The sequence below is a fragment of the Hyperolius riggenbachi genome, chromosome 5, assembly GCF_040937935.1.
Source record: "Hyperolius riggenbachi isolate aHypRig1 chromosome 5, aHypRig1.pri, whole genome shotgun sequence".
Classification (NCBI taxonomy): Eukaryota; Metazoa; Chordata; class Amphibia; order Anura; family Hyperoliidae; genus Hyperolius; species Hyperolius riggenbachi.
The window spans coordinates 35003651-35026400 of NC_090650.1; the positions used below are offsets into that span (position 1 = coordinate 35003651).

Genomic DNA, 22750 nt, shown 5'->3' on the forward strand with positions numbered 1-22750 from the left:
GGTGTAAAAAAAAAAAAAAAGCAGGAGCCGTGAAGCCTCTAGAACAGGGGTGTCGAACTCAAATGCAAAGTGGGTGAAATAGAGCTCTGGGATTAAGTCGCGGGCCAACCTCAATGTCTAGTGGCCACTTCTCTCTCTTATAAAGTTCCCTGGTGTCTAATAGCCCCCCTCCATCCCCTATATAGTTCCCTGATGTTTAGTGGTCCTCCCTCCCCTATACAGTTTCCGAATGTTTAGTGCCCCCACCCTCCTTCTCCTATACAGTTCCCTGGTGTCTAGTGGCCACTTCCCTCTCCTATACAGATTTGAGAGCAGAAACCTAAAGTAAGTCTGTGTTCTCTGTAGCTTTACTATCCAAGCTGCAGTCATTATTTTAATAAAATAGGCTGGTAAGAGCCCTGGCAGCTCCCTCTGCATCTTGATTTCACCTTGTGGAAGCTTCAGCTGAGATCATGGCCATTCTCGTCTGTTCCATCTGATGAGGAGTTGGTCTCCCTATTGGTAGAATCACTGACTTATACATAGGGAAACCTGTACATTGTCTTGCACATCAGTTGTCTGTTCAGTTATAACTGACAGCAACTGATTTAGCGTAACAGGACACTTGCCCTTAATGTCTTAGTGAACACTGTAAAAATTTACTTGGCTTTGTTTATTATACACATACTGTATGTTATTTGTTTTAATAACTACATAATTGGGTAGCATAAATGGTATGTCCCTTTAGGTTTATTTTGATTTTCTCTACTCTTACCACTTTTTATTTTACCTGGTTTACTTGGATATATGTGTTTGTGTGTGTGTATTATTTATTTATTTTTTTATTTTAGCAGTTTTTCCTTCTACTTTCAACATTCACCCCATTATAATTATATGAGGCCTTTTTTATTTTTAAAAGTGTTGATTGAAAGTATTTAATTGTAATTCTCATTTCTGCAGTATGTTTTTTTAATGTAAGAGTGTTGTTGACTTATTGTTGACACCTGTACAATGGAAATATTTGTTACATAAGTTACCCGGCAGGATCTGTCGTCAGGGTTCTCAAGAGACTCTCGGGGCCAAAGAAAAGACGTTTGAGAGATTTAGAGCTCAGTAGAGTCTTAACAAGAAGCGTAACAACAACAGAGCCAATCTTTTACGAGATAATGTGCTACGGCTTATCTGGGAATTATTCTCCTATTCGGCCAATCCCAGGTGGCCATAAACGTGATTAGTTTTTTTGGCAAATTTACCGCAATAGGCCCACGCACACGCATCACGGTGAGGCGGCCACTAACAACCACCTCGGCCGATAATCAGGCGTGTGTACGGCGGCCACAACCCCCAACCTATGAGCGATCCACCCCGCCAATCTCCCTTCCCCCGCCAGGTGATGTCACACATGCGGCGCTAGTCGTCACTCTGTCACCCCCCCCCCCACCCCCATAGCAACATAGCTATATAAATACTAAATAATAATAATAATAGCGCGTCGCCAGCTACACAGCTGACATGCGTGAGTGCAGCCCGGCCCAGCAATGTCGCCCAAGGGGATTAGGTACTGATCCCCAATGGGTGACCTCTGTCACAAGTTGTGTACGCGCCTTTTGATCTATCCCCAGTAACCTATTGACCCCTGCAAGTTAATCCTTAATTAGTTATCCATAATTAGTTATGTTAATTAAAATAGATAGGTAATATAATCTCTTACCCACCCTGTTTTAAAAGAACAGGCAAATGTTTGATTTCATGAGGGCAGCCATCTTTTGGGTTGAAAGGAGGTGACAGGGCGCATGAGACACAGTTCCAACTGTCATGTGTGCTGATCACCCCTCCCAGTTGCTAGGCAACGTGAATAAAAACATTGGTAATCCCATCATGCTTTGCACAGCATCAAGGAAAAACCGCCCGGCAGTTTTCTTTGATGGGTGGAGCTTCGCAAAAAATGCAGCTAGAAATGAGGCTTTGGTAAGAAAAACAAAGTTCTTATGCTGTGAAACTGTTAAAGAAACGCCAAGCCTTTTCAGTTCTGCTGAGTGGAGGGGGGGGGGGGTTGTAGGTTCATGGAGGGAAGAGTCTAAAGTGTCAGGACATTTGTGCCTATAGGCTCCTGTGAGGTAAATCCAGGCCTGAAAGTACCTTCTACAGCACGAACCATTGTAATTGGCCGAGTAGCATGGGCCTGGTTTACTACAACCAATCTGAAACCTAGCAGTTTGAGAGAGTTTCGTCCACCCAATCACGTGAGAGGAAATTTCCTACTCAGCCCCCTAAACTAGACTAGCACCAGTAATCCAGCAGCCCCATACAAGTATTGGCAGGAAGTGTGCACAAGCTGCTGCTTGACTTCCTCTATCTCACCCTCAGCTGAGCATCCTCTGTCATTTGGACTATATGATGTGAGTTAGAATCCTGTGAAATGTGAATTTCGCTTCAGAAGGGCGTTTTTTTTTTTTTTTACAATTGTCCCTTAATATTTTAAGACCAGACATGTCACTGGAAGGCAAGATCACCAGACTCACATATTTCGGCCACGTGATGCGATCATATTCCTTAGAGGAAGACCTAATGCTAGGACTGATCAGTGGCAAAAGGTGACAAGGCCGCCAGAGAACCAGTTAGCTTGACACCATCAAAGCTAGCACAGGATTGAGCAGACTGGCAGAAATGGTACAAGATCGGACAGCATGGAGAGAGCTAACCCATAGAATCACCGAGAGTCGGATACGACTGAATGGATAACATCATCATCATACTATTTATATAGCCGCCCAGTCATAAAAGCTCTACACTAGCTCTGAAATTGGCTCAGCTGTATATAAATATCACAGCGGAGTTCTCTCTAAATGTGAACCCTGGCGACAGTTCCTCCTTTAGATCTTTAACAGTTTAAGGCTGAGTGTGTCCCTCTTCATTTCTTGTTTATTTTACCATAAGGATTTGTTTTTGGAATGTAACTTAATGTGTAATGTGGCGAGACCCCCCACACTCCGCTTCCAGACCAGGTAAGGCCGTCAATGCCACAGATCCCGGCAAATCATCGGTGGGCACTTATAAAGCTTCTGCAGGCGGATGGCTTTAGGAGATTTGGTTTATCCCTGTGCTTTGAAAGACGTCACTATGGACTGCACTGAAAATTGCTGGGTATGTTCTTGAAGAAATTTTATTGAAAAGCCTTAAATGGGAGCTTTAGCGAAAAGGGGGGGAAAATAAATCAATACATTGCAAAGCGAGAAGTAAAAAAAAATAGAAGAGATATCAAAAAATGATTGATGTTCGCCATGTAATTTGTTCATGTTGTTTGATCCACAATCAGCCTGCAGGTCATCATCTTTACTGCTGGCAGAAAAAAAGACAGCATCAACCACCATTATTTATATCCACTCCCCCTAACAATGAGATTTTTCATTTAATACATATACATTTGTGCAGAGAGAGATACTGGTTGCTTGGCAGTTGGAAACAACTGTTATTTCCCACAATGCCACGAGGCTCCCACCTAGGTCCTGACATCACACTGTGGGAGGGGTTTCACCGCAATATCAGCCACACCGGCCCCTCCCCTGATGATTTATTGGAGAAAAGGTAAAGATTTCTCATGGGAAAGGGGGAATCAGCTACTGATTGGGATGAAGTTTAATCCTTGGTTACAGTTCCTCTTTTAGATTGGTCAGCAGCTGAGGGAATATAGGAGTATGGCTGTGTTTGCCAGAGGGCAGTCTTAATGTAATTAGTAGAGCACAAATCCAGGCACCAGTCCGCTTGCAATAAGCGTTTCTCCTGTTTATTTCACCCTCCGTTGACAGACGCAGAAAAAATGGGTGAACAGAAGGCCCGACGGCTGTTTCGCTGGTCACCCCACTTTGTCAGACTGCAGAGGTAGCAGAATATCAGGAGTTTATTATTTAGTATTTATACAGCGCTGACATCTTCCGCAGCGCTATACAAAGTATATTGTCTTGTCACTTAAATGTCCCTCAGAGGGGCTCACAGTCTAATCCCTATCATAGTCATGTCTATGTATGTATGTATCATGTAGTGCATGTATCATAGCCTAGGGACAATTTAGGGGAAGCCAATTAACTTATCTGTATGTTTTTGGGATGTGGGAGGAAACTGGGAGTGCCCGGAGGAAACCCACACAGACACAGGGAGAACAAACTCACTCCTTGCAGATAATACTCTGGCTGGGAATCGAACTGGGAACCCAGCGCTGCAAGGTGAGCGAGAGGTATCCACCAAGCCATCATGTTGCCCAATAATAATAAAATACTAAATATCAGAAGGTTAACAATTGCGGTCCTTTGAGGTACAAAACTACAGATATTGATTATCAGGAGTTGTCCTGTTTTCTGCCTGCAAGAGTTTTATAAATGTCCCACACTGGTCACCGTAGACGGAGCAGCCCAGACATTGGTTGTGTCTTCATCACATGATGTGTGACAACGCCGGGATCTGTGCATTGACCACAGAACGTTGGTATTTTATATATATAATATTCTCTGGAATCCGCAGTCTCCACATTGCTTGGGTCTTAATTCGCCTTCACTCACCCCTGTGCTGCTCTCTCTCCTCTCTCCAGTAGTATCTCACTGCAGAAGAACTCTAGACGGCATGTGAATTACATACACTGCATTTGTTTTTGTTCTCTATTCTCCCAGGCATAGTAGAAGCTGCAGCCCATGCAGCTCCCAAAGAAGGTGTGTTTGTCTCCTGCATGGCCAGCCTTCTAATCGGGTGTTAAAAGGCACAGATTGGGAATGAATAATTAACCCTTTTTTTCTTTCTGGCTTTTTGGGCTTCCGCTATACTTGATTCCTTCGCACTAACCAATCCTGGCTTGCCACCGCTGCAATAACCCGCTGCTTCACTCCTGATGTAACCACCTCTCTTGTCCTGCCTTCTGCCCCATCCTGCTGTTACGGGGTGCCAAGAGGCTCTCTAGGAAAGGGTTAAACTCTCTTGCAGAATAGTAACGGGACTCTTTAGTGACTTACTGCCTAGTAGGGATGAGAGTCGGAATTCGGAATGTAGACTGAATGTGTTGAAGTCAGTAGGGAAGGCGGAACTTCCAAATGAAGCCAATCGCCATGACGTTGACATCAATGCATTGTGCCTTAACCTCCCTGGCGGTTTGATTATTCCAAATTTTAGGGTCTAAAACCAGTGCAATTTTTTCACATGCTATTAGACTCTAAAACCAGGAAAAAGTCACACCGCAGAGAGATCTGCAGCTCCCTGGGATCACCTCCCTGGGATCCAGCATTGCAGTTCTCTCTCCATCCTCCAGGTGGGGCTCTAACCCTGTAGTGAGATTGCCATAGTAGTCATGATGACAAACGGCGATCTCACCCGAGGGATCCAGAGCCTCCGAGGACCAGAAGAAGAATAGCTGCCAGTGTCTGGAACCCGAGGGAGGTGAGATGAAATGCCCAATATGCTGCAGGCTGTGCATAGACCTCCCGCCAGCAGAATCCGGCTCAGGATTGCAGCTCCTGGCTTCTAACTCAGGGTTACCGCCAAGCAGGTTAAATGACAAATTATGACACTCGTCCCTACCGCCTAACAGGAGCATAAGGTGACAAATAATGCCAGTTATTTTAACATTCAGCTTGCAGAATAGAAGTGAAAGTTATAGAAAAGGTAAACTTTCGCAAATTAAAAACAAATGTATGAAAATCCTGCGGTATCCTGCTGTGCACATCAACTACTGAGTGGAGACATCACAGCAGAACTTGATAACTCCCATAACATTGCTCCTCACCCTTCCTTTCTGATGACTCATGCTGTCTAGTTGGAGAGAAGACAGCATAAGTCATCAGAAAAGGGGTCAGAAGGGATCTTGTGGGAGTCAGCAAAAGGCTGGACTTATTTTATTTTTTTTATACAGCTTAACCAGAAGAGGAAGAAAGGGTTGAGGGTGAGACACCGCATCCTTGTTATTATAAAACACTTCAGTTTGAGGATATTTCAGTGCATCCATATAGGTGCATCTACTATAGGGTGGCTGTCACAGTGTCCCTGTTAAAAGTGGTATAAAACGCAGCATGGTATAAAACGCAAGATTTTTTTTACAGCAAAATACCAACTACTAAAAAATAAATCGTAGCAGAACAGCATTCAAACAGTTAAACCTAGCTTTTTCTTCTTTAATGGATAGCTTTCTGCCGCATCCAAAGAGGTGATAGCCTTATCTTTTGTTTACCTTCCTTTGTCTGCTACATTCCTAGCTGAGATGAAAACAAGCTCTCTCTGCTGTAGAAGCAGAATGCCGAGGAGTGATCACTAGATAGATAGATTTATATATATATATATATATATATATATATATATATATATATATATATATATATATACACGGTATATATATATATAGTAATACAGCAGCTATGCAATAAAATGCAATGGCAGCTTTCAGAGCAGATAAACTGTACTTTACAGACAGATATTACTTGTGCACAAAAGCAAATCTGGTAATTGACTGGGCAATAAAAAGTAGGAAAGCACATTTTTATTGAATGTTATGTCAGAATTTTTATCCCACCATCTCCCAGTAGAGACATGATGGACATGATGTCTGAGTGTTCTCCTTACATCAATCCCCACAATCCTTTAGCATAAACCTTGTAGCCATAGCCTCAGTCATGTGACCGGGGTGTGAACTGAAGCAGGATCTTCCATTTTTAGCAAAATAAATGTGGCTTTTAAGTCTTTTTCATTATCTTTTAGCTATTTCATAAAAGCTGAATATTAAAGTAGCTGTGCCTTTATTTTCATTGTATACCATGTGAGCGCTAACGACGGCGTGATGTCAGAGGACATATTGAATTCAGTTATGGCGAGCTGGGCTGGATTTTATGGAATGCTTTGCATAGGCCAATAGTTATCTATTCCAGCTTTACCCCAACAACCAGCCCATCTTGGCCCAGATGACTTCAGATAAGGACTTAAAGTGAACCTGAGGTAAGAATGATATGGAGGCGGCCATATTTATTTCCTTTAAACAATAGAAGTTGCCTGGCAATCCTGTTACTCTTTTGGCATCAGTAGTGTCCGAGTCACAACCCTGAAACAAGCATGTAGCTAAGCCAGTCAGACTTGAGTCAGAGCAACTGCTTGTTCAGGGTTTTTATGGCTAAAAGGATTAGGGGCAGAGGATCAGCAGGACAGCCAGGCAGAAATATGGCAGCCTCCTTATCTCTCTCACCTCGGGTTCCACCACTATTGCGAAAAATGTGTAAAATTTAAAACATACGTGTATTAGTTGTACATTTGCCACAGAGTAAAATGCAATATTATTTTTTTTATATCCTGTGCACTAAAAATGTGACAGATCTGACAGGTTTTGGACTAGTCTATCTCATTGGGAATTATCAGGAATGCCTTTATTTTCAAAAGCGCTCCCTGGATGGCAGGGGCACCCTCCAACCGCCAAGATTAATGTGCACAGGAGCAAAACCATCATAAGGGCCCATTCACACTGGGGTAGCAAAATGTTAGCTGTTCGCGCTAGCAATTTGCTGCTGTAATTTTTCACGTTAAACGTGTATTTTTCACAGTTTATTTTTCATCGTTTTTGGACAATTGGGAGTAGCGTTTTTTTTTTACATTGCAATCGCTTAAAATTGTGAAAGTGATGCATACACCGCATTTGTGTTTATTGCGGATCGCTGGCGATTGTGGCAGTGAGATAACTGCCATATAGTTTACATTACACTATTGCTTTTAAAAGTGCGATTAGTGGTAAACAGCCGCTAAATGCCCCAGTGTGAATGGGCCCTAAAGGTCCTTTTTAGGGGAGTGGTGTTGAAAACAAGAAAGAAAGTATTGAAAATCCCTCATGAGGAGATGGGCTAGTCCAAAATCTGTCAGATCTGTCAGATTTTTACTTGCGACTATAAGTAAGCGCTACATTAAAAAAAATTATAGAGCATTTTACTCTGGGTACGAATGTACAACTAATACACATGTATTACACATTTTCAGGATAGTTGTCCTGTAAGAGTCACTATAGCCTTCCTCTGCAGGGCTTTAAATATTCTGCAAAGTCCCTCAGCCTGTAGCCCACAGTTTATCTCTTTCCTAGAGAAGCTCTTATTCCCGACCTCTCTAAATTAACACATATCACCGAAATAACCATCATCTTATCCATCAGTCACAATCCTGTTACTCTGCACCATTCCTCATACAGAATTTTACCCCAAGAGCTGCGATTTTTGTCCCGTTCCGGATCACTGAACACCCTGTGATTGTTTTTCCTTTAAGATGATGGTAATAGGCAGGGCTCGCTGATACAGCGGTAAAGAAAATGACACTGAACCTCTGGTGATTTCCTCTTCACTGGTCTTGCTCTTTACCGTAATCATCTTTGTGATGGATCTCTTTCCCTTGTAACAGCACCCGGTGATAAGTTTGCAGTTTGTTACAAACTCCAAACCCGTGGAAAGTTGACTGTATGCCTAACTGCATCCGGTGCACTGGGCTGACACGTCCTGGCTTTCAGGACTGGGAAAAATGTTGGATTCTGGGTAGTCATATGTCATGAACGCTGGGAAGGATGGCACAGAGAAGAAAAATAGAAGTAAAACAATAAAATAAACTATAATGTGTTTTTATACAGAAAAAAACATGTATCATTCACAAGTATTAGAAGAGTAATGCATTACAGAATAAATGGGGGGGAAAAAGGAATAAAAGTCGGCCACTTACGTGGCTTCTAGCAGGACTGGATTGGGACAGCAACACTCCTCAGTGCACGTCAGTGATAGACAATTGCTCAGACAGCGTGCTCAGCCACTGAATGCCCAAGACGTAGACGACCAGGAAACATACAGGATGTGGCACTGCTGGTAAAGAGTGAGTGATGGAGCAAAGTGTTCTGTATGCACAGATAGGCACCCACTATAACAAATTACAACTCTTTACTGAAGAAAACATGCAGAGAGAAATCATATACAACCATCAGATCATGTAACTTACTTAGAACAGAGAAGAACACACAATGAATGCAGGAAATCACAATACCATAGAGATCATCACAACATTTTACAGACAGTGACATCTTGTGGTTGCTTTACTATACTGCAGTTTAGGTTATCCTGGCAATCCAAGATGAGGTGTGCACAACAAACAGAGCTGGTCAGTGCAGCTGTGAACAAGCGCCCACTGAAGCGAAACAGCTTTTAGCAGTACCGTACATGCGTAGGCAACCACCTCACTCTGCTTGTTGCACACACCTCGTTTTGGATTGCCTGATGCACTTTTAACATGGAATAATATATAGCATTTGTTGCCTACTGCAACTCCATACCGAGCGTCAGCTACAGTACACTACAAAAGTTCTGCTTTCGGAGATCACGATCTGGACAACTTGTGTTCACAAGGTAATGTAGTTTGCCTCTGCAGGGATGGCTGTGCAGACTGGAGGTCACACAATCATAAATAATCTGTTTGGGCGACTTTAATCCAGTGTCCTTGCTTTAGAACACAGAGAAAGAACCCAGTCAGCTGAGAGGTTCAGAGGTACTGCCCCTGACTATGAAGCACAAGGTCATGAGTTTGACTCCCAGTTCAGAAAAAAAAATGAAATAAAAGAGAGAACCCCTCTGCATTTTTTTCTATAATATAGACTAGTTTATCCACCTGGATATTTTATTTACCAGGGCTAGAAGGTCAAGGAAAGGTCAATTCAATGACCTTTAATATTAAAGCTGAGGTCCTGTACTTTTTAAAGATAATTAAGTTGACTAATGCCCATGGATCTTTCTGTAAAAATTAATTATCTACCTTGCAATTTGGAGCAGTGATGGCAGCTGTGCTTGTGAAAGCTACATTGTTTTATTTCTTTACTATAGTCTTTATTTTATTGTTTTACAGAAATATTTGGTGTTTGAAAGGGACAGTTCGATTTTCATAGCTCAGCTTTATCAATAAAGTATTTAAATTGGTGTAGCCCTGTTATGAATAATGTACAAATTCTGGACTGAATTAGTTGTTCATAGCAGCCAAACGGATTACTGGCTTCCAGGTTCTTTGGCAGATGAAACCTGATTGGTGGCTATGGTCAAATTCTCCATTGAGCACCAGTTTTCTCTGCCTTAGCTGTTTTTGACCAACTAAGCTGGGGCATAAAAGACAAATCACTTTAGAAAACATTCAGATATGTCTACGAGTCCAACATTTTTCTCAGTGCAAACGTTTGGTGTATGTCAAAACTGGAATTGCCCATGATTTCTCCGTATGGACTGTGCTTGACGCGGGTTCTGTGACTTCTTTCCACAGAGCTCTTAGAAGAGACCGAGAAGCTCTTGAAGGAGAAGATTGAGGTTCAGCGTCAGGCTGAGAAGGACTCGGGAGACCTCCACAAACAAGTGAAAATGATAGAGGTGGAGCTGGAGGAGCAGGTCAGCCGCTACACAGAAATGGAACTAGAGAAAAATACTATTCTGGAAGATCTGCGCCAGAAGAACCTTTCCCTGGAAAAGCAACTAGAGAAGACCAAAAGGTTCTTAGATGTAAGTGGATGAGTAAGACAATGTTCAGTAGGCATATTATACACAGTGGCACGTCCATTTTTTTAATTTCCTTCAGTTCTCTAACCAAATTGCAAATAATTGTTGTTTTTTTTTGAGAAAGAGCAAGTCTTGGCAGAAATTCTATTGAATAAGTTTCTTTTCAGAACTTTACCATTAGTAGCACAGGGGAAGAACTGGCTGTTAAACCTTTAGCAGCACATGCGTTACTGCGGTAATGAGCCTAACTCCATGCGTTACCATAGCAAGATACACGTTAACCCAGTCACGTGGGTTAGCGGCCGGTTTTCCACCTGCGCACTGCAACTTTACTGTCTTTTAGTGCATCAAGCCCCTGGTCTCTGGACTGTTTCTTTATAAGGAATGTAGAATGTTGGAAAACAATTTAAATTGGAAAACTATAAATGATTACTGTATATACTCGAGTATAAGTCTAGAAATTTAGGTCTGAAATTTAGGTTTTAACTTTGCTGGTTAGACTTATATTTGAGTCAATAAAAAGTTCCAGCTCAAGAGAGTTGAACATTGGCATCAACTTATACACGAGGTTGACTTGTATTCAAGTATATACGGTACAAAACACAGTTATTTATGGGAACATGAGAATTCTTTACTATTGAATTGAACATGTCTTATCTGAGACCTCTTTTGAACTTACACAGTTTGCCAGTGAAACCCGCTGGTAGAGCTCTAAACCAGTGGTTCCCAACCTTTTCCGGCCCGGGGAACACTTTCTGACCATATTTTTCTCCGGGGAACGGGGGGGGGGGGGGCACATGCGGGTGTTTGCGCGACCTAGTGGACAGTGCCGTGCGCAGCAGGCTATGGGGGGGGGGGTGCGGCTGCATAGCTAGCATAGTTGCCCCAGTATAGGGAGATTAGTTGCCCCAGTATGGTTAGAGTAGTTACCCCAGTATAGCTAGTATAGTGCCCCAGTATAGCTAGTATAGTCCCAGTATGGATAGGTAGTGCCCCAGTATAGTGCCCAGTATGGTTAGGTAGTGCCCCAGTATAGCCAGTAAAGTGCCCAGTATAGCTAGTATAGTGCCCAGTATAGCTAGTATAGTGCCCAGATAGCTAGTATAGTGCCCAGATAGCTAGGATAGTGCCCAGTATAGCTAGCATGTTGCCCAGTATAGCTAGTATAGTGCCCAGTTTAGCTAGCATAGTGCCCAGTATAGGTAGGTAGTGCCCCAGTGCCCAGTATAGCTAGTATAGTTGCCCCCAGTATAGCTAGTTTAGTTGCCCCCAGTCTAGGTAGTTTAGTTGCCCCCAGTATAGTTTAGTTGCCCCCAATATAGCTAGTTTAGTTGCCCCCAGTATAGCTAGTACAGTTCCCCCCAGTATAGATGCCCAGGAGGGGGGAAGCAGCGCTAGAAGGAGGGGCAGTGGAGGCAGCGGTGGGGAGGGGGGAAATATCCCCTCACCTGGGACCCCTCCTTCTGCCTCTCTCCCCCTCCATTTAGCGGTGGCAAGTGCGTGCTCGGCGGAGTGGAGACATGCGCAGAATTACTCACCACTTCCACGTTCCAAGCGCCGGCAGCGTCATGTCGTCACAGATCTCCGCCTTCAATGCCGCCCACTGTGCTTCCGCTAATCAGGAAGCACAGTGGGCGGCATTGAAGGCGGAGATCTGACGACATGACGCTGCCGGCGCTTGGAACGCGGAAGTGGTAATTCTCCGCATGCCTCCCCGCCGCCGAGCCCGCACTTGCCACCGCTAAATGGAGGGGGAGAGAGGCAGAAGGAGGGGTCCCAGGTGAGGGAGGGGGGGATATTTCCCCCCTCCCCACCGCTGCCTCCACTGCCCCTCCTTCTAGTGCTGCTTCCCATCTCCTGCGCCCTACAGTAGGAACAGACCTGTACGCCAGACCTGTACGGCACACCAGGCAACATCCCGCAGCACACTAGTGCACAACGGTTGAAAAACGCTGCTCTAAACACATAGCACATTTCAACTTGTACATTTAATGTACTAGATTAATAAAAAAAAAGTTTGGAAATTTTTTTTTTACTTGCTGGGAGCCCCCATTCTAGTTACTCCTCAGTTTGCAATATTTAACATAAATATGATCCTGCAGCTTGCACTTCAAATCCATGGGGGCCCTGCAGTACATCTAAGGCACAAGGGCGTGTATTTGGCCAATCTTGACATGTACATAATACATTTATAGGGGAATCTAAATGATGCATACCTCCCAACTTTTTGAAATAAAAAGAGGGACACTTTAAGGCACGCCCCTGCCACACCTCTAACCACGCCCCCACCACACCCCTTGCCATGCATATCACAAGGAATTCAGAACCAAAAGATTTAGTTTTATCATATTATTTTCTAACATCATTTTACATTTAAAGAGGAACTTCAGTGAAAATAATGTAATAAAAAAGTGCTTAATTTTTACAATAATTATGTATAAATGATTTAGTCAGTGTTTGCCCATTGTAAAATCTTTTAAATCCCTGATTTACATTCTGACATTTATTACATGGTGACGTTTTTACTGTTGGCAGGTGATGTAGCTGCTGCATGGTTTTTTTTGGCAGTTGGAAACAGCTGTAAACAGCTATTTCCCACAAGGCAACAGGGTTCACAGACAGGAAACTGCCAGGAGTACCACGGTCCTCAGAGTTTCTTGTGGGAGGGGTTTCACCACAATATCAGCCATACAGCGCCCCCTGATGGTCCGTTTGTGAAAAGGAATAGATTTCTCAAGTAAAAGGGGGTATCAGCTACTGATTGGGATAAAGTTCAATTCTTGGTCGGAGTTTCTCTTTGAAAATAAGAAATATATCCGTTTAATTAATGGGAATAAAGTTAAACACCTTTTCAGTAGAAAAAAATATACATATTTACACAGGTCTGTACATGAGTCTTGAAAGAGGGACAGAGGGATTTGGTTTCCAAAGAGGGACAATCGGGAACCATGATTACAACTGTCTGCTGATCAGCTGAATTTCTAGGAAGTAGGTTTGATTGTGTGTATTGATGGTGGTGGGGGGGGTGGGGGGGAGTTCATATTCTTAAGTGTGTTCTTCCTGTGTGCTGGATTGTAAAGCGCCCTCTGCTGACTCTCTGCTGGACATTATTCTGCAGGAACAGGCGGTTGATCGGGAACACGAACGAGATGTGTTTCAGCAGGAAATTCAGAAACTGGAGCAGCAGCTAAAAACGCCTCAAAGACATCAACCTGTTAACGACCATCAAAGTAACGAGGTGAGCTGGAACAAAGTCACTCGCATGTGACCTGCAATGTTTACTCAGTAATCACGTGCCACAAACATCAATCTTCTGTCAGTGGCTGTGCTGACATCCTGCAGAAGCCCTGACTTCATTTAGCTATGGGGAAATCAGATGAACAACACCTATAATTTATTTATAGAAATGGAACTCCAGTCCGTAACCCTTAAAGTGAACCTCCAGACTACAAAATCTACTCGGCAGCAGTGAAAAGGCTTGGTGTTTCATTAACAGTTTCACAGCATCAGAACTTTGGCCCAATGCACACCAAAAAGCGTTAGCGTAATCGCAAACGCTCAGCGCTTTTTAAAGTGATTTTCCAAGGCGATTCTAGGCATGCGCAGAGTGATTTTCTAAGCATGCCTAGGGTTTTTTGGAGCGTTTTGGTGTAGCAATTTTTATTTTTTGTTACAGCAGAGCCGTAACTGAACAGTTTTTGTAACAAAAACACTTGGAAAATCGCTCTGATCTAGCGCACTTTCCTATACTTAACATAAGGCTGAATCGCCTCAGAAATCGGCAAAAAACGAATCGCTCTGGTGTGCCCCATTCCTTTGAAATACATTAGCCAAGCACTTTTCAAAGCGCAAGCGTTTTTAAAAACGCTCAGAACCGCTCTTGGTGTGCACCAGCCCTTTGTTTTTGATACTTAAGCCTCATTTTTAGCTGCACAGAAGAAATCTGCCCGGGCATTTTTCCCCCGATGCTGTGCAAAGCATGGTGGGATTTCTGATGTTGTTCTCGTTCTGCTGTTTTGGTGCAATTTTTTTTTTATTAGAGATTTGAAGCCTAGCGCGCGCAGCTGGGAGAGGTGATCAGGACACAGGATGTCTCATGCTCCCTGTCACCTCCTTTCAGCTAAACAAGATGGCTGCCCCCATGAAATCACAAACTTTTGCCTGTTCTTTTAAAACAGAGTGGGTAAGAGATTATATTACCTATCTGTTTTAATTAACATATCTAATGTAACTTAATGACAGTATGTTTGTTTAGGCTGAAGTTCCTTTTTAAGCAGACAATTTATTTAGAGGCTTGCAAGTGCTACAGAACACCATTTTTTAAATTTCATATTTGTTACATTTCCCTGCTTCTAGTTAGTACTACTGCAATGTTTATATATGGCCGCTTGTCACTAGGGGGCAGTGTGAGATAACAGAGGACTTCTGCTTTCAGTTTAGTTCAGCTAGTAGAGAAAGATCAAAGCATTCCAAGATAATTACAGCACAAGTAGTTCTGCCAACTGGGTCAAAAGCAGAGCACTTATCTCAAACGAGATAACTCTACTAAAAGAAGATACCTAGAGACAAATATAGTGTAGTAAGTACTGGTATTGTAATATATGTGTACAGTAAGTAAGATATATTCACAAAACAGGGTCACCACAGAGGCAACCACTGTAAATGCAGGTGGGGAGATTAGACCTGCCGCCATTTAGGATTAAGAAGTCGCTCTCCGTAGATCAAGAAAGAAGGGGGTGCCAAAATAATGAAACAGACTGAAATTTAAAAAAAATCATATAGAGGGGGGAGTGGTGGACTTGCCTCCTCCAAGCAGACACACAGAACTGTTGTTTTAAACAGTCATAGACATTTTATTTACACACTCCAGGTTATTGTGCAACGCGTTTCACAGGCGTGACTCTGCTTCCTCAAGCAGTAAAAAAAAGGAGCCTATAACAGCTGCAGATCAGTGTTGCACTAAGTGCCTCTGACAGACAATTTAGATTAAATGCTAATGACCTACTCATAACGTCAAGCCAGAAATATATTCTCTTTGTGTATTGAAGAAAATGTTGTGCCATTGTGATACCTGTGAAGATTGAATTTTCAGATGTATTTTTTTTTAGAAAATCACATTTTTTTATGTCAATAAAGTAACTGTGTGTTTGGCTTGCAGCAGTTGTGCTGCCCTCTACTGTCATTAATTAGTAAACCTATGGCTGGCAGGATCCTCTCGGTGTGCCATGGTCCTCCATTACTTGAGCCACTTCAATCATTCTGCCATCTCTGCATCTGAGTTTATTAAAGACCTTTGTCACTTACAAAGAATCTGTACTCTAAAATTCTTACAATAAAAAGCATACTATTCTATTCATTATGGTCTCCTGGGCCCCTCAGTGCTGTTTCTGCCAATCCCTGCTGCAATCCTGGCTTGTAATTGCCAGCTTTAGGCAGTGTTTACAAACGAAAGACATGGCTGCTAACCAGAGTGTGATAGGCTGAGAGGAGAGCTTGGAGAGGGTGTGTAAAGCTTCTGCCTATCACAAGCAGTGCTGCACATTCCAGCCTGAGCCCGACAGAGCCGACAGAGGAAAGAAGATAAGATTTATTACAGAGACAGTGCAACTAGAAAAGGCTGCAGTATGCCAGAGCACATTAGAACAGGTATAGGAACTTATAGGATAGAAGAAATAAGGCTCAAAATTTGGTTACAGAGTCCCTTTAAGCCCAGGTTGAACTGATATGGCAAGTGATTGATTGTTCCCCATCGAGAAACTGATCAGGTAGTGATGGATAAATACACCCTCTAGAGCAGGGTTATTGGCAAACCAACGAACTTCCAGGACAATGCGACAAATGAACATCTGATAGCTGTATGAAATGATTGAATATAACAATGGTCTACCAATCGGATCGTTAGCAGAAGCTCAACGTTTTTGGAAGCATGTAGCTAGCCACAGATGAGGCTTTTGAATGGCGTCATTGTTTATTGTTGTCCGATACATGTATTTACTATTGACTAACATCTGCTATAATGGAGAAGTCTACATGGACAATAACTGTGGTCTGCCGGTGTCTTTTCCCATCACGGTGTCTTTTCTTTTTTCCCAGCGGTACTTGGAAGACGCATCATTCCTCGCTTTCAGGCGGCGATAGCTTAGCACGTTTACAAGGCTTTAGGGTTCAACCGAAATCTGTTTGAGAATAGATCAAACCATTAAGTTTGTGGAATGCAAAGATTTATGCCCATTGTTCTGTTTCTTCTCATTAATGATGAACTTTTCAACCAATTAACCACCTAAAACGATCAAAGGGAGATCAGTCGAGCATGTTGGGGACCATACGTTTCTAAGATTTTCGGTCGAAGTTGTTGAATTGGCCAGACAATGGTCTATGTGTGCGGCCACCCATTAACCTGCTGTGGACGAACCCTGGCAGCCATACTGCCGAAGCCACAAACTTTCTTGATCGAATTTCAAGAAGGCTTGAGGTTTCGTCAAAATGAGTTTGGTTTCGTCTTTTCTGACAGATGGAGAAATTAGAGAGTCACCTGAAGGAGAAGACTGATAAATGCAGTGAGCTCCTGCTGTGTAAGGAGCAGCTCCAGCGTGATGTGCAGGAGAGGAATGAGGAGATAGAGAAGCTGGAGAGCCGGATCCGGGAGCTGGAGCAAGCTCTACTCCTCAGTGCCGACACATTGCAGAAGGTGAGCATGTGACCACCTCCCACAATGCCTCTCTTCCCAATCATAGGTCATCACCAGGATGGGCGCCAGCTATGTTTTATTTACAGTGGCGAATGTATAAATATCCACGAGTCCACTTAAAGGAACCCTGAAGTGAAGGGGAAAAACAGATAGATACTTACCTCAGTAGTGGAAATCCTCTACATGGCGCACATTTAAAAGGGGCGCCGCTGTAATTTTGGAGAAAGCGCTAGTGGAATATCGGTAAAGTTACTGATATTCCACTATAGCCAGTGGGGAATTCAGATAGTAAAATATTGGTAATTTTTAACAATATTTTACGAACACCTAACCCTGTTTTCACATGGGTCCTCCCTCTACCAATGACCAACAGACCCTTCCCACCACATTCTCCACCGATATTCATAGTCTAACCCTTTTTTCACACTACCCCTCTTTCTACTGATACCGAACACTAACTGACCCTTCCGCCACAATTTCCGTCGTTATCCTTTGCACGCCTTTGCCGCTAAATTCACCCACTATTTATATGGCTGGAGACCTATTCTTGATATTTATTGGCCACCGGCACCCGAATGTCGTTCTGGGCACCTCTATAACAGCAATTAATATTGCTGTCTATGCGGCGGACATTTTACCGCAGCGCCGCTGGAACCATTAGAAGTCAGGTGCTGTTTGCTTATAAGCACTTACCATGCTACTTATTTGTGGCTTTATATGTTTTTCAGTCACAACTTGGCACTAGTGATGTCTCGTATTCTCTGAATTGCGCTTGTTTTGTCTGTGTAGCTTGTTTGTGTATTACCCTTGTTTTGTCTGTGTAGGTTGTTTCTGTATTTCCCTTGTTTTGTCTGTGTAGCTTGTTTGTGTTTTTGTATTCTCTGTATTGTCCTAGTTTTGTCTGTGTAGGTCGTATTTGTTGTTGTATTCTCTGTATTACCCTTGTTTTGTCTGTGTTGGTTGCTTGTGTTATTGCATTCTCTGTACTGTCCTTGCGTTGTCTGTGTTTGTGTTAAAAGCCTCGTCACACGTTAGATGGTTCTCGGCCAGCTTGGCTGCCGAAAATCCAGTATGTCTACGGTGGCCCTTATACAACACTGAAAGATCTCGAAATGGGGGATCATCTCATCTGAGCGCAAGCCGAAAGCATTGTTCTCTTTATGCCTTCAGCTCCGTCGTGTGCCTTGCATCATCCCTCCTCTCCTGCTGCGTAGCAACAGGATGTGTCGCTAGCCCATAGGCCAGCAACTTGACTCTACAGCACTCAACCATGAACTGTTGCCCAAGGTATCAAGCCCCAATCCTTGTGGGTGACAGTAACACCTTAATTGTACATCTCCGTAAATCAACAACAATATTTAGGCAAAATTATCTGATACCTGTACATAATTTAGTTGGGTTCCGCTTCCATCGGAAAATTTGCCTGCTTGATACTCACCTAGGATTCCAATTTTATTTTGTTCGCAAATTACATTTTTCATCCATCTGTTTTCCTGATTGTTTCATACAGGCGGAGGACAGACGGGCGTCTTTTGTCGGCATGAGAGGAGAGATGCCGCTGGAGGCCCAGCTACAGGTGGAGCGAGAGGCCACAGACAGGAAGGAGAAGGAGGTAAGTGTCTCTTGTATAGATACAAATGGAAGTATTAATATCATATAGATATATAATATCACCATATATAATATCACCAACAAAACTGGAAATTTTGGTGCTGGAGGCGGCGTGGAAGTTTGGTGCCCATGTTAATATCGACTATCAATGGAAATTTGGACCCCTGAGGTGCCCAATAAAATAGCTGGGGGCCATGGCTGCCCACTATACAAACTGCTGCTACAAAAAGCCGATATTAACATGGGCGCCTAAGCAGCTGCCAAACTTTCGCTGACCTCAATATTTATAGTGTGTAGTGATGAAGCTGTCATGGTTGTAGTCAGTTAGGGTTAGTCAACGGTTAGGGGGTTGCTGTGGGCCTGTTTTCACTACACGCAGATTGGATTCAGAAAAACTGACTCCAATGAATGTCTATGAGCTTGTTTCCAATAAACGCGATTTTTCTGATGCAAATTTTCCCATAGGCATTCATTGGAGTCAGTTTTTCTGCATCCATTCTGCATCCACTCTGCGTGTAGTGGAAACAGGCCCTTAGAGTTATGCATCGGTGGGACAGTTCAGTTAGGCATTGGTAGAAAGTTGGCTCGTGTGACTATTGGGTTTGGTGTAATGATAGTAAAATATCAGTAAAATGTACTGATATTTTATTATTGGAATGACCACTGCCCATTAGTAAAAAATCTGTAATTTTATCAATTTACTACTTCCGGCTATTTCCAGTGCCTAATTTTTCCACTGTGCCAATTTTGCATAGGACATTTCCTCTACTCAGGACAACCCCTCATCGCATGTGATAATTATTTTCTAAAACACAGGCTGCCTTACATACGTAGTTATGGATGGAAAGCACATCCACTAGTACTGCTCAGAGAGCCGGAATACTGCCAGTGAGGACATGTTTTGGGGGTTCACTTTGTTACATTTATGTGTTTAGCATTTTGGCCTTACAGCTTTGGGGTCACTCTTAAAGTGGATCCGAGATAAACTTTTACTCATTGCATAATTGTTTTCCTTTTATATAGTTTATAGGGCATTCCTCAAGCCAAATACTTTTTTTGTTTTGTTTTAATACTTTATTTCCCTATAAACTAAACAAGCCTCGCCCACAGCTTTTTAGAGTGCCTTGGCACAGTAGCAAGGGCTTATGGGAGCTCAGTCTAAGCAGGAGGAGGAGGTGTCACTAGCCAAATACTGCAGAGGGGAGGAGGGAGGAAGAGAGGGGACTGAATTTGTCACATTACACACAGGCAAACTGCTAGCATCTGCAGCCCTCAGCCAGTGACAAACAACATGGCTGCTCTCATTGTATCACAGGAATAAATAAACATAAACTATTGAAGCTGTATGCAGCCAGGTTTGCTGTTAAACTATCTAAACTTTAGATAAGTTATATAGACAAGTTACTTGTTATAGTTCGTTTTTCATCTCCCATCCGCTTTAAAGTGGCCACTCACCATACAATTTTTTTTAAATATCTGTTCAATTCAAGAATTGCAATCAATTGATCTTTTTATAACATTTAAAAAAATATGACCAATGTACCACACACATATGCTACATTTTTCCCCAATTATGATAAAAATGATTGGAAACTCAGAGAAAATTGCTAGGGTGTGTATACTAATAAATTGACGATCTAACACACACCATACAATCTTTAGAAAGATTGAAGAAAAAGTTCCAGCATTCTGGATCAATAAAAAAAAAAAAAAAAAAGGGAAATCCGATCGGATTTTTCAGTCGAATGGAAAATAAAGCTTTCATTTTTTTTCGGGAGATCCGATCATATTTATCGAATTGCCGTAAAATCGGATCATTTTATTGTATTGTATGTGGCCACCTTTAGGGATGCTATTTGTCTTGTAGTTTATGGTTTACCCTTGCTGGCATGGTTTTGCTCCCACTTCTCTAACACATGATGGTAGGTTAATTGGTATCTGACTTGACTATCTGTAGCATGCGTGGATGACTGTAGTAGGGACTTAATTTTTTTCATGCAAAACTGAAAGTGACCTGTACATTCTCTATGGAGGTTGGAGAAGGGATGATGGAGCGACTTCTGGTAGGCTGGGTAAGGAGGGGAACAATGTGCTTGTGCAAGATTATCTGGCACCCTGGACCTCTCAGCGGCATATAGGGACTAATGTACTCACCCTACATTCTTGGCCAAGATAATTCCCGCCAGCTGACTTGTGCAAGTCCTATCTGGGGTATGTACAAGGCATTACACTGCTACCTATTTAAAGGGAGCCAGAGGCAGCAGGTAACTGGTTGGTTGTTACAGCAGAGAAGTGGAGGAAGGGCAGAGGCGGAGAGCTCAGTCTGGGCAGGAGGAGGGGGAGATATTACTAGCCAGAGATTTCAAAGGCAGAGGGGAGGAGGGGGGATTAGGTTTTTTTCACATGCTGAGTGCTCAAGATGCAGATAAGCCTGCCTCTGTGTAATGTTTACAAACAACATGGCTGCTGTCATTGTATCACAGGAAGAAATAATCATATTCTATTAAAGCTGTGTGCAGCTAGATTTGCTGTGTAAACTATCTAAACTTTAGATAAGATATATATAGACAAGTTACTTGTTATAGTTTGTGTTTCATCTCGGATGCTTTAAGGTGCGCTGCTTTAGCAGTGCAGCTTACTGAATCAAGCCCATCGGGCTTTATCTTCATATGTTCAGTTATACTTCTCAGGTTTACTTCCGGATAAAACCGAAATTATTTGGATGGTTTGGAGAAGGGTTGGTAGATCTTTTGGATGTAAGATTCACTTCCTTTCCTGAGTATCTCTGTGGATTTCCACAGTTTTATTGTGTGCCTTAATGGTCTGAGAAATAGGAAATCAGACACAGACACAGAACATTTATATTGCACTTTTCTCCTGGCGGACTCAAAGCGCCAGAGCTGGAGCCACTAGGGCGCGCTCTATAGGCAGTAGCAGTGTTAGGGAGTCTTGCCCAAGGTCTCAAACTAAATAGGTGCAGCCTACTGAACAGGCAGAGCTGAGATCAGCAATCAGAAACCAGGGACAGCAATAAAACCTTGACTGGGATGTATTATTTTGTTTGTTGCAGTATCTGTCCATGTTGGAGAGATTTACCTCATATTTTCTTTGGCGGGAGGTAGAAATTGTCTTTCAGATGGATTCACTGACCACAAAACAAAATAAATTCTAAAATATAACCCTTGTTTACAAGATTAAAATGTTTCAAGAGTTGTGCTTCAACCCTCTGCAGAAGTGGTGTTTTTGTTTTTCACACCTGAGGAAACCCTCCTGGTTGTTGCCCAGGCAACTTCCCACCTTATGTTTTTGTCCTCTTTTTGTGCCTCCGCAGATCACAAACCTGGTGGAGCAGCTGGAGCAGTTCAGGGAGGAGCTGGAGAACAAGAATGAGGAGGTGCAGCAGCTACACATGCAGCTGGAGATCCAGAGGAAGGAGTCCGCCACCCGCCTGCAGGAAATGGAGCAAGAGATTAAATCCTATAAGGTGGGTCACAACTTACGCCAACTATTTATTTAACTTTTTGCCTGCCCTTTTTTTGAACGCTGCGGCACCGCATATTTGTCCTGCCTCCCTAGCCGGTCAGCCCCCCAGATGTAGAGTAGTGCAGGGAGAGCTTTGATATTTACCTGAACACCTCATACCACATGATCGGGACCCAGAGGATGATGTCGGCATACAGCGCTGCTCTGTGGAGGAAGAGGACACCTGATCCAGCACCCGAAATATGTGAGCACTCTGCACTACTCCACAGTTAGGGGGGAGGCAGGACGAGAATAGCCGGCCGCTACGCTGAGTTATCGAACATGAGATAACTTTTGTGCAGCAGCCAAAAGGTTTAAGTCCAGCTGAACCCAAAATTGAACCAGACAGATTCTCAAAGTAATCCTGTTCATTAGAGTATGATGTTGTTGTTGTTATGTATTATAAATACTACCTTTGCAAATTAACTTTTCAAATTAA

At 42.9% G+C, this 22750-nt stretch overlaps 1 protein-coding gene across 11 annotated transcripts in view; it reads left to right on the forward strand.

Moving 5' to 3' along the window:
- AKAP9 (A-kinase anchoring protein 9) overlaps window positions 1-22750 on the forward strand; it is a 411545-nt gene that overhangs the window by 309864 nt on the left and 78931 nt on the right. For 8 of the 11 annotated variants that reach the window (XM_068235446.1, XM_068235447.1, XM_068235448.1 and 5 more), the window contains 6 exons: window positions 4641-4679; window positions 10261-10493; window positions 13609-13728; window positions 17002-17178; window positions 18689-18790; window positions 22121-22273. In XM_068235446.1, the coding sequence (XP_068091547.1) occupies window positions 4641-4679; window positions 10261-10493; window positions 13609-13728; window positions 17002-17178; window positions 18689-18790; window positions 22121-22273 (824 nt within the window). The remainder of the gene's footprint in view (window positions 1-4640; window positions 4680-10260; window positions 10494-13608; window positions 13729-17001; window positions 17179-18688; window positions 18791-22120; window positions 22274-22750) is intronic. The other 3 variants (XM_068235449.1, XM_068235457.1, XM_068235455.1) reach the window with 2 other exon arrangements.